Source organism: Schistocerca serialis, chromosome 6, assembly GCF_023864345.2.
Source record: "Schistocerca serialis cubense isolate TAMUIC-IGC-003099 chromosome 6, iqSchSeri2.2, whole genome shotgun sequence".
NCBI lineage: Eukaryota > Metazoa > Arthropoda > Insecta > Orthoptera > Acrididae > Schistocerca > Schistocerca serialis.
This window is the reverse complement of record NC_064643.1, coordinates 731,190,799-731,204,310: the sequence shown is the minus strand read 5'-3', so window position 1 is coordinate 731,204,310 and position 13,512 is coordinate 731,190,799. Positions and strand designations below refer to the sequence as shown.

General features: G+C 41.0%; 1 protein-coding gene across 1 annotated transcript in view; it reads left to right on the top strand.

Annotated features, from left to right (window-relative positions):
* LOC126485053 (sialin-like) overlaps nt 1-13,512 on the top strand; it is a 259,946-nt gene that overhangs the window by 66,904 nt on the left and 179,530 nt on the right. The window contains exon 4 of the mRNA XM_050108655.1: nt 2,437-2,567. Coding sequence (XP_049964612.1) covers nt 2,437-2,567 — 131 coding nt within the window. The remainder of the gene's footprint in view (nt 1-2,436; nt 2,568-13,512) is intronic.

The following is a 13,512-nucleotide window of genomic DNA, read 5'->3' as shown; positions in this document are numbered from 1 at the left end:
GAGCTACTTTGCATTAATTAGACACAGTTGGGTGTATTAAGTTACAGCAAGCTACAATTATACAGACTAATTAAAAGTAGTGAATGTAGATGCAGAATTTAAAATTTTAAAAATAATGTAATTGCTTCTATTTCCACATCAGATACATTCTTGGTGAGGGCTAAATTCATGGTTGCTATCCTTTACAATATTGCTTCACACATTACTCTGAAGTGTTTAAACCAAAACAACTAACACATTTTCACCATGAGCTAAGATTTAAAATCAATAATATGCCCATCTATTAACACTAATCTCAAGGTCAATTTCCTTCAGTCACTTTTTAACAACTCAAAAATTGGGAGGTGAACTTTTTGGGGTGCTTTGTAGCATGCCATTATTAGGTTGTTTGTGGTCAGTGTGCTGTCACTGAAAAACTCATTGTGTTCGTGCTGCATTTGTGAAACAGTAGTACCTATTGGTGCCAGGTGTTGCTTGTCTATTGGAGTAGATGGACTGGACTCGACCAGTTGTTTAAGAGCAATGTCTCTGACCAATTGTCGTCACTGATGTTCACAACTACAGTCCTGACCGTGCTTCACGCAGACATTGAGGTGTAGCAAAAAACTACCCAACAGCAGGAGTGGCTCAAAACATTTTATCTCGCCAGGCATTCTACAAAATTTTAACATAGCTGAGTCCTTACTTTTCACTTATCTAGCTTCAGTTCTTTCACAACCAAGAGAGTTATTTTTTGCGAAAAAAGGATACCTGCCCAAACTTGTCTGTCTAAAACATTTAAGAATAATTGTTAGTTTGCTGGTATGTCTGCCAGAAACTGAAAACGCCACGTCTTAATCTGAAACGCATTCACGGCCCACTATCGCTGACCTTGCACACCAATGGCAAGTGGAAGTCCCTCCTGCAAACAAAACGGCTGTGGGGACGCCTGTGTCATAACGATATGACGAGATGTTTTCCCTCTCCTCATCAGACTTGTCCATGTGTAGTTGCATTACAGGCTACACTATGGGTTGTGACCCGCGTTTCAAGCAGAGGATTACTACTGAAAGCAGTGAAGCCACAACTCAACACACAAACGGGAAAATGTATAACACTGCGAAGGAAAACTATTCATAAGACAGATGGAGATTTGTTGTCACAAAAAGTGTACTATTTGTACAACTGCTCCCAATTCTGGGCTTTTTTATTCTAAATTGCTATAAGATGAAAAACTTCGAGCAGTTAAAATTTCGTGCCTGTCGTTTGCCAAACTAACGTTACTGTGTGTAGCTCAGTGTACTGTAAATGTCGTTTCTGCTGTGTGTAGCATTGTGTACTTAAATGACATTTTGATTTGCCCATTCGTTTATGTCTTTCAGCAAGAGAACACAAACAATTCGCGTTGTTTTGCGGACACTACCCACGACTCCAACCTACAGCTCCAAACGTAACAGCACCACCACTAGGACTCACTGTTGGAAGAAGACAGTTTGGACTACACAGATGTCGTAGTTTCCAGTATACATAACAGTTCCCTCCGTATGGAACATAGCAGTTTGTTAATTTGTCGATAGTTCGGGTTTTGTGTTCCTTGCCCCGCTCAACCCGCTCCTTTTCGTTCACTTCTTGTGCACGAGGTTTGGCTACGGGATACCTATCATAAATCTCCTCTTTCTCGAAGTATTGTTTTCCTTGATACCCTACTCTCTAGACTCGTGACAACTTGACAGTCAGTTTCATGGTAGTGACATTGTTATTAAAAGTAATGTAAGCTTTAATAACTCTATTAGTAGGCTCAGTTCTTCTTATGTTGCTATGTACAGACGACGTTTTCTCTAAAACTGTGTTAGCCATCACGATGTTATATGCAGCAGTTCTAACCGCCCACAGTACTCTTACGGATGCGACTGATATCATAGACACACCACTAGACGGGCACCATGTTCAGACGTCTGTGAACAGTACAACTTGTCAATGATCATAGATGTGCTATTACCTGGAAAGCATGTCGCGAGATGTTGCGGTTAAAGGAAAGAGGGAAACTATAACAAAGTCTGTGCTTTTCAGTTAATTGCTGTACATCTCTTGTAGCAGCGTAAGCCACAGTACTCTACCATCTCCTTTCCCAGCCCTGATACAATTCCTGCATATCCAATGGTGATGAGGAATCTCTCGTAGTGGTGTTCGGAAATTGTAGATGGAAACGTAAGTGTCAATGAAAGTTTGAGCCAGGGCTTGGAGATGTTCTTAAATATTCTGATAGTTAAGACACCTGATCGCAAATAGCAGTAACGTGAAGTTTAGTCCTAATCCAGCTCAAATCTCCTTGGTCACGACAAATCACACTTTGTGTAATGCCAGAAAATGTACTCTGGAAACATGTGTGTTGTTATTATTTTAGAGCACAGCGAACCTGACATAGTGCCTTTTTTGCCGTACTGTGTTTGGCAACAGGCTTCGTCGCCCTGGCCTGGACGGCGCTGTGGGTCCTGGTAGTACGCCGCGCGCCGAAGGAGGACCACCATATCGATCCCCGGGAGCAGCAGTACATCGAGGAGTCACTGGGCGGGCCACCCGAACACCAGGTGAGCCTTTACCCAACGGGCGGTTTGATGCACTTCCCCACTCCTGTGTTCTTCACAACCCCAGCATCCCACACCATCAAACATCTGCCTTCTGTACAAATGTTGACGCCTGCCCCTACGATTCTTCTCGTCCATCAACGCTTCATCCTAAGTTTTCAGAAACGGCTCAGGTCATATCTGCCCAACCATAATATCTCTTCCATTCATTATCTTCTCCAATAGGCATTTATCGTCGTTGAATCGTTGCAAGACTCCTTCGTTCTTCTCTCGATCAAATACATAATCTTCAACAATCTCCTGTAGCACCACAGGCGATCTAATCGTTTCTGTCTTTCCTACTTTTCACATGTCTCACTCACACACCAAAAAGAACTAAACACAGCTTTTCGTCAATCTTTTTCTGCATTCAAGACTGATGTTTTTGAATGTGAGTGCTGTTTCTTTTTATAGAAGGCCATTCTGGATTCCAATTCTGTCTATTGCACAACCCTCTTTTAAATAAACTGCCAACGAAAAACGTGAGGCATGCAGAAGATGAGGAGGAAACGAAAAGAAACCTTGGGTAGGTGATGTTTCAATGATTTCAGAATCGAGTCAAGTTTACAAAGAACATGACAGTAATGTATAACTACTTAAACTCATGTTTATAAACGTGTGGTCGGTATCTGATAAATGTATAAAACTTATTTTGACAGTGAAATATGTAAATCTCAATGCAGGCCAACAGAACGATGTTAATTTAACTTTGACCAGAAGTATGTGAAGCTCACGTTACACGCTGCGATACTGTCTGTCTGCAAAACAAATGACTCAGGATTAAAATTTTGGTCTTGAATATTGTTATTCTCTATCTTAGTCTTGTAAACAAAGACTGTACTAGAACTGTTAATTCAATTACACAGCAAATGAACATAAATTTAACGCACTGCCAAAAAACAAATTTAATTTACCACACTGATGACGTCCAGTGCAAGAATGTATCTTATCACTTCTCATAACAATGCTTCTGCAGAACTGTGTACTGCAGAAAAATGAGGTTCTAAACTTAGCCGACCGCGGTGGTCTAGCGGTTCTAGGCGCGCAGTCCGGAACCGCGCGACTGCTACGGTCGCAGGTTCGAATCCTGCCTCGGGCATGGATGTGTGTGATGTCCTTAGGTTAGTTAGGTTTAAGTAGTTCTAAGTTCTAGGGGACTGATGACCACAGATGTTAAATCCCATAGTGCTCAGAGCCATTTGAACCATTTTCTAAACTTAGCGACTTATAAACAAGAACAAAGACTCTTAGTATAACTTTGCTTCATTAAGCCATAACAACAGTACACCCTCTCATGAAGTTCTCACAACTGGACAAGTTAGCAAAATATTTCTTAATAATGTTCCTGTGTACAATTACTTTCCTTGACAATTGTTTCAATTATAAGTCAAATCCATGCCCTTCACTATAAAATTTCTACAGTTACCTTTAACTACACACGATGTTTCAACAATGAGAAATTACACAGTTACAGTATAAATGGAATTACCTTGAAATTTGCCCTTTCAGCATTATTCTACTAACATAATTTCGTCTTCTTTACTCGAAACATATTCGTACAAAATCCTTCTTAAATAATGCTGCCTCCACTACACAGTAGGCCAACTTCCAAACTTTTCTAAGCGTGTATATAGCCAGACTGACTAACACGCACTGCCTCCTCACTCTCTTCAAAAGAAGTAACCTCTCTGGCCAACAGTTGTGGTCCCAAGAACAGACTTACAGAGAATGTAATTTATAGATATTACAGATGTTGAGTACATTTCTCAGATTCGCAGCTTCGTTCACATTTATGGGCAAAACTGATTTAAAATCGTCATGGCAAATAAGACAGTCCTTTTTCAAACTTGGTAGTATAAGCCCATTACATTACATTAATACTTGTTCTATAGATCATGAACACGACATTTTGTAAAGATGCGGAATGTGTCAATTTAACATAAGTTTTCACTACACTCTTCTTTTTACAGTTACTACTTCATACCTAAGAATTCATCTATTGAGTAGAAGGAGCTGTCATTCAGAAATTACTTTAATTTGTTTTTAAATATTGGTTAGCTAGTTGTCAGACGTTTACTGCTATTTGGCGAATGACCAAAGACTTTAGTCACAACATAATTCACTGCTTTCTGTGCCAAAATCAGATTTAACCCAGTATAGTGAACATCATACTTACTTCTAGTGTTATAGCTATGCACTTTGCTGTTATTTACGAACTGGATGGGTTATTAATAACAAAATTCATTAGTGAATATATGTATTGCAAAGGTGCTGTGAATATCCTGAGTTCCTTAAATAAATGCCTGCAAGGTGACTTGGGTGGGATCCAGTTATTGTTCTGATTACACGCTTTTGTGCAATGAAATGTTTCTCTTAATGATGAATTACCCCAAAACATGATGCCATATGAAAGCAGTGAATGAAAATAGATATAGTAGGCCATTTTACTGACTTGTTTATCACCAAAATTTGCAATAACCCTAATAGCCTAAGTAGGTGAACCTAATTGTTTCAATAGATCATCGATGAATTTATTCCAATTCAAATTCTCATCAATGCACACACCCAGAAATATTGAACATTCTACCTTAGCAACAGATTTCTGTTCGAAATCCATATTTATCAATGGTGTTATGCCATTTACTGTACAAGATTGCATATACTGTGTTTTCTCAACATTCAATGAGGGTGCATTTGCAGAGAAACACTTAATAAGTTTCTGAAAGATATTATTTAAAATTTCCTCAGCTAATTCTTGTTTGTTGGGTGTGATTACTATACTTGCATCATCAGCAAAAGGAATTAGTTTTGCATCTTCATGAATACAGAGTGGCAAGTCATTAATATATATTAGGAACAATAAGGGACCCAAGACTGAAACTTGTGGGACACCATTCTTGATACTTTCCCAGTTAGAGGGCTCTGCTGATTTTTGCAGACTATCTGAACTGTTAATTGCAATCTTCTTCATTCTTTGAGTTAAATAACCTAGAAGAATTTCATGGTTCACACAGTCAAAAGCCTTTGAGAGATCACAAAACATCCGAATAGGTGATGTTTGGTTGTTCAGAGTATTTAATATTTGATCAGTAAGTGCATATATAGCATTTCTGTTGAAAAGCGTTTCTGAAAACCAAATTGACATTTTGTTAGTGCTTCATTTAATTCATTTAATACAGATATGTGAAGCTACTCTTGAATACATTACTTCTTCAAGAATTTTGGATAAAACTGTCAGAAGTGAGATGGGCAGTAGTTTTTAGCGAATTTCATCCTATCTGGAAAAATTCCCTGTTTCAGTGAGCTATTACATATGTGGCCGATAATCCTATTTATCTGTTGGGAACAAGCTTTGTAGTACTCTGTTCAAAATGCCATCAATTCTATATGATATATATGAAGACAGTAACTGTTCTCGAAAGGACTGATTACTGTTGTTGACCGTGCAGCTTTTTCCCTGGAATAAACGATGACTAACTGAAACCCTCAGCTGCTGATAGGTGTTGCTGATATACCTCGATGTGGACAGCTGAAAATGTGTGCCCCGACCGGGACTCGAACCTGGAATCTCCTGCTCACATGGCAGACGCTCTATCCATCTGAGCCACCGAGGGCACAGATTAATAGCGCGACTGCAGGGACTTATCCCTTGCACGCTTCCCGTGAGACTCACATTCCCAACTGTCCACAATTCTATACAGGGTGTCCCAGCTATCTTGTCCACCCAAAATATCTCTGGAACAATAACAGCTATTGGAAAACGACTTTCACCGGTATCAATTAGGGCTGGGGACCATGAATGACATATTTGGAAACATTCTAAAACGAAAGCATATGTGTTTTTTAACACAAACTTATGTTTTTTTAAATGGACCTCCTATATTTTTGCTTCAGCAATCCATAGAATGACAAAGCACATACACAATGGCGTTGATTGCATCTCAATATTCCCATTACATCCCGAGATATTAAGACGCGAAGTTGACGCTTGAAACACCAGACATGCGCTGCTAGCGCACGTCCTGAGGCTCAGGCGTGAACCCCATGCTGCCCGTAATCGTGATGTGATTGACATGTGTAATCACACCTCCACACTTATCAAGAGGTCCGAAACAACGGTAAAACGTTTAGTCCACTTGCTCGTTTCACTAAAACCATCAACATGAATTTTACTATTACGAGTGAATGATTAACTATCACTTGCGTTAGATCTACAGTTGAACGGCATTACCTTTTTAGTAACGGATTAACGATAAGCGAAGTTAACTTTGTGACTAACATTGCGGTACACAGATATGTTACAGAACCGCATCACCCCAAGCCTATGGGATAAATATCTGCTGGAATGTAGCCGGCCGCGGTGGTCTAGCGGTTCTAGGCGCGCAGTCCGGAACCGCGCGACTGCTACGGTCGCAGGTTCGAATCCTGCCTCGGGCATGGATGTGTGTGATGTCCTTAGGTTAGTTAAGTTTAAGTAGTTCTAACTAAGTTCTAGGGGACTGATGACCACAGTAGTTAAGTCCCATAGTGCTCAGAGCCATTTGAACCATTTTGCTGGAATGCAGGATGGCAGCAGACTGTATTATTCGTTTCGGACCTCTTGATAAGTATGGAAGTGTGATTACGCATGTCAATCACATCGCGATTACGGGCAGCATGGGGTTCACGCCTGAGCCTCAGGACGTGCGCTAGCAGCGCATGTCGGGTGTTTCAAGCGTCAACTTCGCGTCTTATATCTCGGGATGCAATGGGAATATTGAGATGCAATCAACGCCATTGTGTATGTGCTTTGTCATTCTATGGACTGCTGAAGAAAAAATATAGGAGGTCCATTTAAAAAAACATAAATTTGTGTTAAAAAACACACATGCTTTCGTTTTAGAATGTTTCCAGATATGTACATTCATGGGCCCCAGCCCTACATTGATACCGGTGAAAGTCGTTTTCCAATAGCTGTTATTGTTCCAGAGATATTTTGGGTGGACAAGATAGCTGGGACACCCTGTATATGTAATGTACCTTACAGACATTTACCCATTCACTCATTACTCGCGCACGCTTTGGCGATTCCGGTAAGAGTTTGGGCGGCAACCTGTGCGCATTCGCACAGATGAAGGTCAATGGCTGGGTAACTACATATATGAAGACAGAGTCTCACGGGAACCGTGCAAGGGATATGTCCCTGCAGTCGCGCTGTTCATCTGTGTCCTCGGTGGCTCAGATGGATAGAGCGTCTGCCATGTAAGCAGGAGATACCGGGTTCGAGTCTCGGTCGGGGCACACATTTTCAGCTGTCCACATCGAGGTATATCAACAACACCTATCGGCAGCTGGGGGTTTCAGTTAGTCATCGTTTATTCCAGGGAAAAAGCTGCACGGTCAACAACAGTAATCTGTTCTTTCGAGAGCAGTTACTGTTTTCATATATATAGTTAAAGGCTACCCAGCCATTGACCTTCGTCTGTGCGAATGCGCACAGGTTGCCCAAACTCTTACGGGAATCGCCAAAGCGTGCGCGAGTAATGAGTGAATGGGCAAATGTCTGTAAGGTACATTACATATATAGAATTGTGGACAGTTGGGAATGTGAGTCTCACGGGAAGCGTGCAAGGGATAAGTCCCTGCAGTCGCGCTATTCATCTGTGTCTTCGGTGGCTCAGATGGATAGAGTCTGCCATGTAAGCAGGAGATCCCGGGTTCGAGTCCCCGTCGGGGCACACATTTTCAGCTGTCCACATCGAGGTATATCAACAACACCTATCAGCAGCAGAGGGTTTCAGTTAGTCATCGTTAATTCTATATGAGCTTTTACTTTTGAGTGAATTTGTTATCTTCCTAATTTCAGTAGGAGACGTGGGTTGGATTTCAGTTATATCAAACTGCATAGGTGTTGCCTCTTCCATATGCAGCCATGCATTTTCTGATGAACAGCTGGCTCCTGCTTTCTCTACAAAACTTAAAAAATGATTATTAAAATGTTTTCTGCTTCTGACTTTTTGCTAACAAACTTTTCATTGAGTTTGATAGAAGTACAGTCTACCCCTGCTTTCAGTTGCCCTGTTTCCTTTTTAACAATATTTCAAATTGTGTTAACTTTATTGTCAGAGGTGCTAATCTGAGACATGATGCATGTACTTCTGGATTTTTTTATAAATTTTCTTAATTCAGTGCAGTAGTTTTCATAATTTTTTACTCTTTCTGTATCTTTATTCCCTCTAGCTATAAGATAAATTTCCCTCCTCTGTTTACAACATATTTTTATCCCTTTAGTAAGCCATGGCTTTTAGATGGTTTCTTACAATTTTATTTCAATGTTTTCTTAGGTAAACTATTTTCAAACATATGCACAAAGTTATCATGAAATAGTTTAAATTTTAAAGTAGCATCAGGTTCCTTGTACACCTTATCCCAGTCCAACTGTTGCAAGCTTTCCCTAAAGTCTGCAATTATTAAATCATAAATTGAATGCACTATTTTGGAGGACTATTGTCCATTACTGTGTGGCGCTATGTCATATGCTGTAACTATATGTGCATCATGATCAGACAGGCGATTATTAACAGGAAAAGTTTTTACTTGATTAAATTTATATAGGTCTATAAAAACATCATCTATCAGTGTGCTGTTTTCCTGTACCACCCAAGGAGGAAATTCAATCAAGCTGAAGGAACTAAGTAATACTTCACGGTCAAGCATTCTAACGGATGCTTTCAGAAAATCTACATTGAAATCTCCACAGACAATAATTTGCTTCCCTCTTTATGACAGATAGAACAAAGAATCCAAGTTTCTCAAAAATAGCTGAAAATTTCCTAGTGGGGAACTATACACAGCTACAATTATAAAAGTACTTTTAGTTAGTTTAAGCTCACGCGCACATGCTTCTGTATGCTGCTCTACAGAAAAATTTTAGTTTCTAAATTTTTCACACTATGATAAATTTTAACGTATATGGAAACTCCTCCTCCTTCCATAATCTCTATTTACATCTGCTGAAAGCTTATACTCACCTACATTTACCTTTTCAATTTCTTTGATTACATGGTGTTCAGACAGGTATAGTACATCTATTCCATCCTCAATTTCTAAATCTTCTAAACAAACAAGAAGTGTATCTATTTTTTTTTAATCCCCTGATATTCTGATGCAGTATACTAACATTATTTTCACTGTGATTTTATGAGAAACTTGTGACATGCCAACATTATTTTTCAATGTACTTCTATGAGAATCTTGTGATGTTTCAACATTCCTATTACCCGCCTCTCTGAGCTTCTCATTAAGCTTCATTTCATTCAATATTAAATCATTGGACACTGATCTTAGCCTAAAAAATGATGTACTCCCATGAGTTTCAGTGCCCCTCCCTTAAATATTTTGCTATCCCTTCCTTTTCCCATCTAGATGCAGGCCATGCCTTGTGAAGTCCCACCTGCTAATATTATCATCAGGAACCAAACAAAGCAGCTGATCTAGCTCCATATTGACCCTCCTGATGGAGCTGTTCAATTGGGGCCAGTTATACCGCATGAAAGCAGTAACCAAGCTGACATTTTTTTGGTTCATTGCAGATATTATTTTTACAACATCACAATCAGCATTGTAGCCCTGATACCTGTCAATACTGTTTCCCGCTCCACCCACTATCACAACATGATCCCGTTTTGTAAAACCCTTGCACAGTGATCCTACATCCTCTTGTCACTTGGCTAACACATGCATTGGGCTTGAAAAAGCTTGTGAGGTGGTGCTTGTTACCTAATTTTTCCTGCAAGATCTGGTCCACACCTCTTCCATAGCTACTACCTAACAATAGAAATTCCCTCCTACTTTCTACTTTTTTTTTAAACAATTGGTTTCCTGGTGAAAGTCTGTTGAGTATTAACCACACTTACATCTACCTGAGCTTCTTCCTTACTTAACTGAGGTAGCAAGAACAAATTTATCGTTTGTGCCAATGATGAATCTGTCAGATACTGTCTTCTTTCTGTGGCCCCTGTTCCTTGCTGCCATTTCCCAACTGTCTTCCCCACTCTCCCCCCATAACCTCATCAGTTCCTCCCTAGCACTATCCTGGTTAGCCTTAACGACTCTAATCTTCCCTTCCTGTTCATCCATTTTCCTATCCCTTGAACATACTCTGCAGTACTATGGAAGAGACTCGTTTACTTCCCCAATTCCCATGCCACTTCAGTCCCCCCAGTGTAAACACCTGTCACAGCAGCTGCATAGAACCCCAGAACTAACTTTCCTATGGCAGCTCAAACACATCTCACTCGCGGCTATTTACAATATTTTTATAAAAATTTATCTAGACAATAACAGTAATATTCCATTAACTACAGATCACAAGACACACTAACGTTATGTGGAATACTAATGCATATGTATACTATTAATGTAGTAACATAACGCACCTAAAATAACGTTACAGCTCCAAACCCATATACCAGAAAAATTAGGCCTAAGATCGCGTACGCGCGATATTTGCTTTACGCGTTTTGAAAAGAAATAAGTAGATACGGCACTACGAAATACAGGGTGGAGAAAAATTGTGACACGAAATTTTAACACTAGATAGCTGATGCCAGTAGGAATCAAAGTTACTTACGTTCTGTAGGTCGACAACTCACAATTTTTAAACTATGGAAACTTCGCGCCACGCTTTCGAATTGGCTGCTGGATTGCCCTGTTGCTGGATGCTCTGGACAACGCATGACCACAAATGCTTTGCCTGCCGAAGACCACGATGTATCCAAAGAGCCTCGCATGCTAGGTGGTAGCGCGCCAGCCTTCCACTCTGGGGGCTGCGGGCGAATCTGCTCTGGTCCTGATGCATTCATTGTAGTTTCACGATAAGATGTACCTGGAACAAACCTGTCAACAGCTGTTAGTTTGCGTACAGAAAGTCTTTTACAAATTGTGTCGGCCCTGAAAAGGGCTTTTTTGTAGCTAGGACATTGTTTACTTCCAGCAGGCCGAGTAGCGTTCCTTGCAAAAATTGAAGGTAATTTGCCCTGGTAACTCGAGGAGGAAGATGGACTGGCCCAATCAGATGGTCACCCGCAATACCTGCCCAAATGTTGGGCGAAAATCGTTTCTGGTGTCCGTGGGCGTAGGTGACGTGAGGATTTCCTCTTGCCCAGCAATGAATGTTTCAAGTGTTGTAAAGGCCATCCCCATGGAAGGTGCACTCGCTGGTAAACAACACAATGGCGGGGAAGTCGGGATATCGTGCAACACGTCACAGAAATCACCGGCCAAACCCTAGTCCATATTCACAGTCCACCACAGAATTTAGGTCTTGGACATGGTGTAAACTAAATAGATGCTGACTGTCATTCCTTAAAACATCCCAGACTAACTTATGAGTGCCCCACGTCATGTCCAATCGCTCGAGTACTTGTCATAGGTGCTTCCTCGAAGTGTTCGAGAACAGTCTCTTCAGATGCAGCATCCCGTCGTGTTCGAGGTCTTCCAGGATCACCATGCTATCCCACTAACGAGCCTCTGAATTGCTGTATTTTTTTTTTTGAAACGATTGGTTTCCTGGTGAAAGTCTGTTGAGTATTAACCACACTTACATCTACCTGAGTTTCTTCCTTACTTAACTGAGGGAACACTGAGCCAGTGAATCGCTGTAAACCTTTGCAGGTGTGGGTGGCGTCATGCTGGGTACCGTTCCTCATACAACTGTCTAGCTTTATGCTCCTTTCCGTCGGCTAGTCCATAAACAAGAACCATATCTCGGTGATCTTCTAACCAATACTATGCCGCCATGCTTACCATATCACTAAATCGCAGGTGACGTGTGTGTGCTCTGAGGCGAAGCTTACATGTGAATGCCTCTGATGCGACATGGAGACAAATAGCAGGACCTGTTCAACACGTGTGCGTCTCACGTTGGGACAGTGACGGGGCGAGGGCGTTTGGCTGTGTGAACCAACAATCACAGCGCTACCCGTCAACCGACGAACGGCAACAGGGCAATCCCACGGCCAATCGGAGCGCGTGGCGCCAAGTTTCCGTAGTTTAAAAATGGTGACTTGTCGACCTACACAACATTAGTAATTTTGGTTCCTACTGGGATCAGCTATCCAGGGTTAAAATTTTTCTCCACCCTGTATATGTGTAATGAAAACAACCTAAATTCTTCACTTAATACCTACGCAAACATCTTAAATTTGTATGTAAACTTACGTCTAAAGTACGCAGAAATTGGCCCTTAGGTTACTTTTTTAAATTCTTTCAGGAAATACTCTGAAACGAGTGACACCTTCAATAGATAATATGAAATAGGCTCTAATTAACTTCCTTAGGTGTAATATTAACTTAACTGACAGTTATTGTAGAATTAACTATTTATCTTCGCGAGCTTAATATTCAGGCATGTGCAGTCTGCGCCAGGGCTGCCAGCCTTGTCCCATTTATCAGTACAACGTTGCACGTCCTCTGCCATGGATTCCTGCACTGAATCATTTGGAAAGGGTGTCACGAAGCCTTTGTATCCTCACTTAATTCAAGTTGCCCCATAACTTTTGTAGGTGGTCTTTGATGTCCTGGATAATGGACTGGCACAGAGTTAACATCCGAATTGGTCCCACAAATTTTCTGTTGGGGACGTATCTGGGTCTCTTGCTGGTCAAAGAAGTACCAGAACATCACACAGGCAGTTCGTAGAGACACATGTCATGTGTGGATGAGCATTGTCCTGTTCAAAAATGGCATCATGATACTGTCGCACGAGGGGTAACATATGAGGACTTGCGATGTCCATGTCCATGTCATGGACTGTCAGAGTTCCTTCAATCACTACCAGCCTTGATATGAAATCATTCCCGATGGCTCCCATACACTAGGAGCAACACGGATGTGCCTCTCCAAGACATTGGAAGAGTGGGACGTCTCG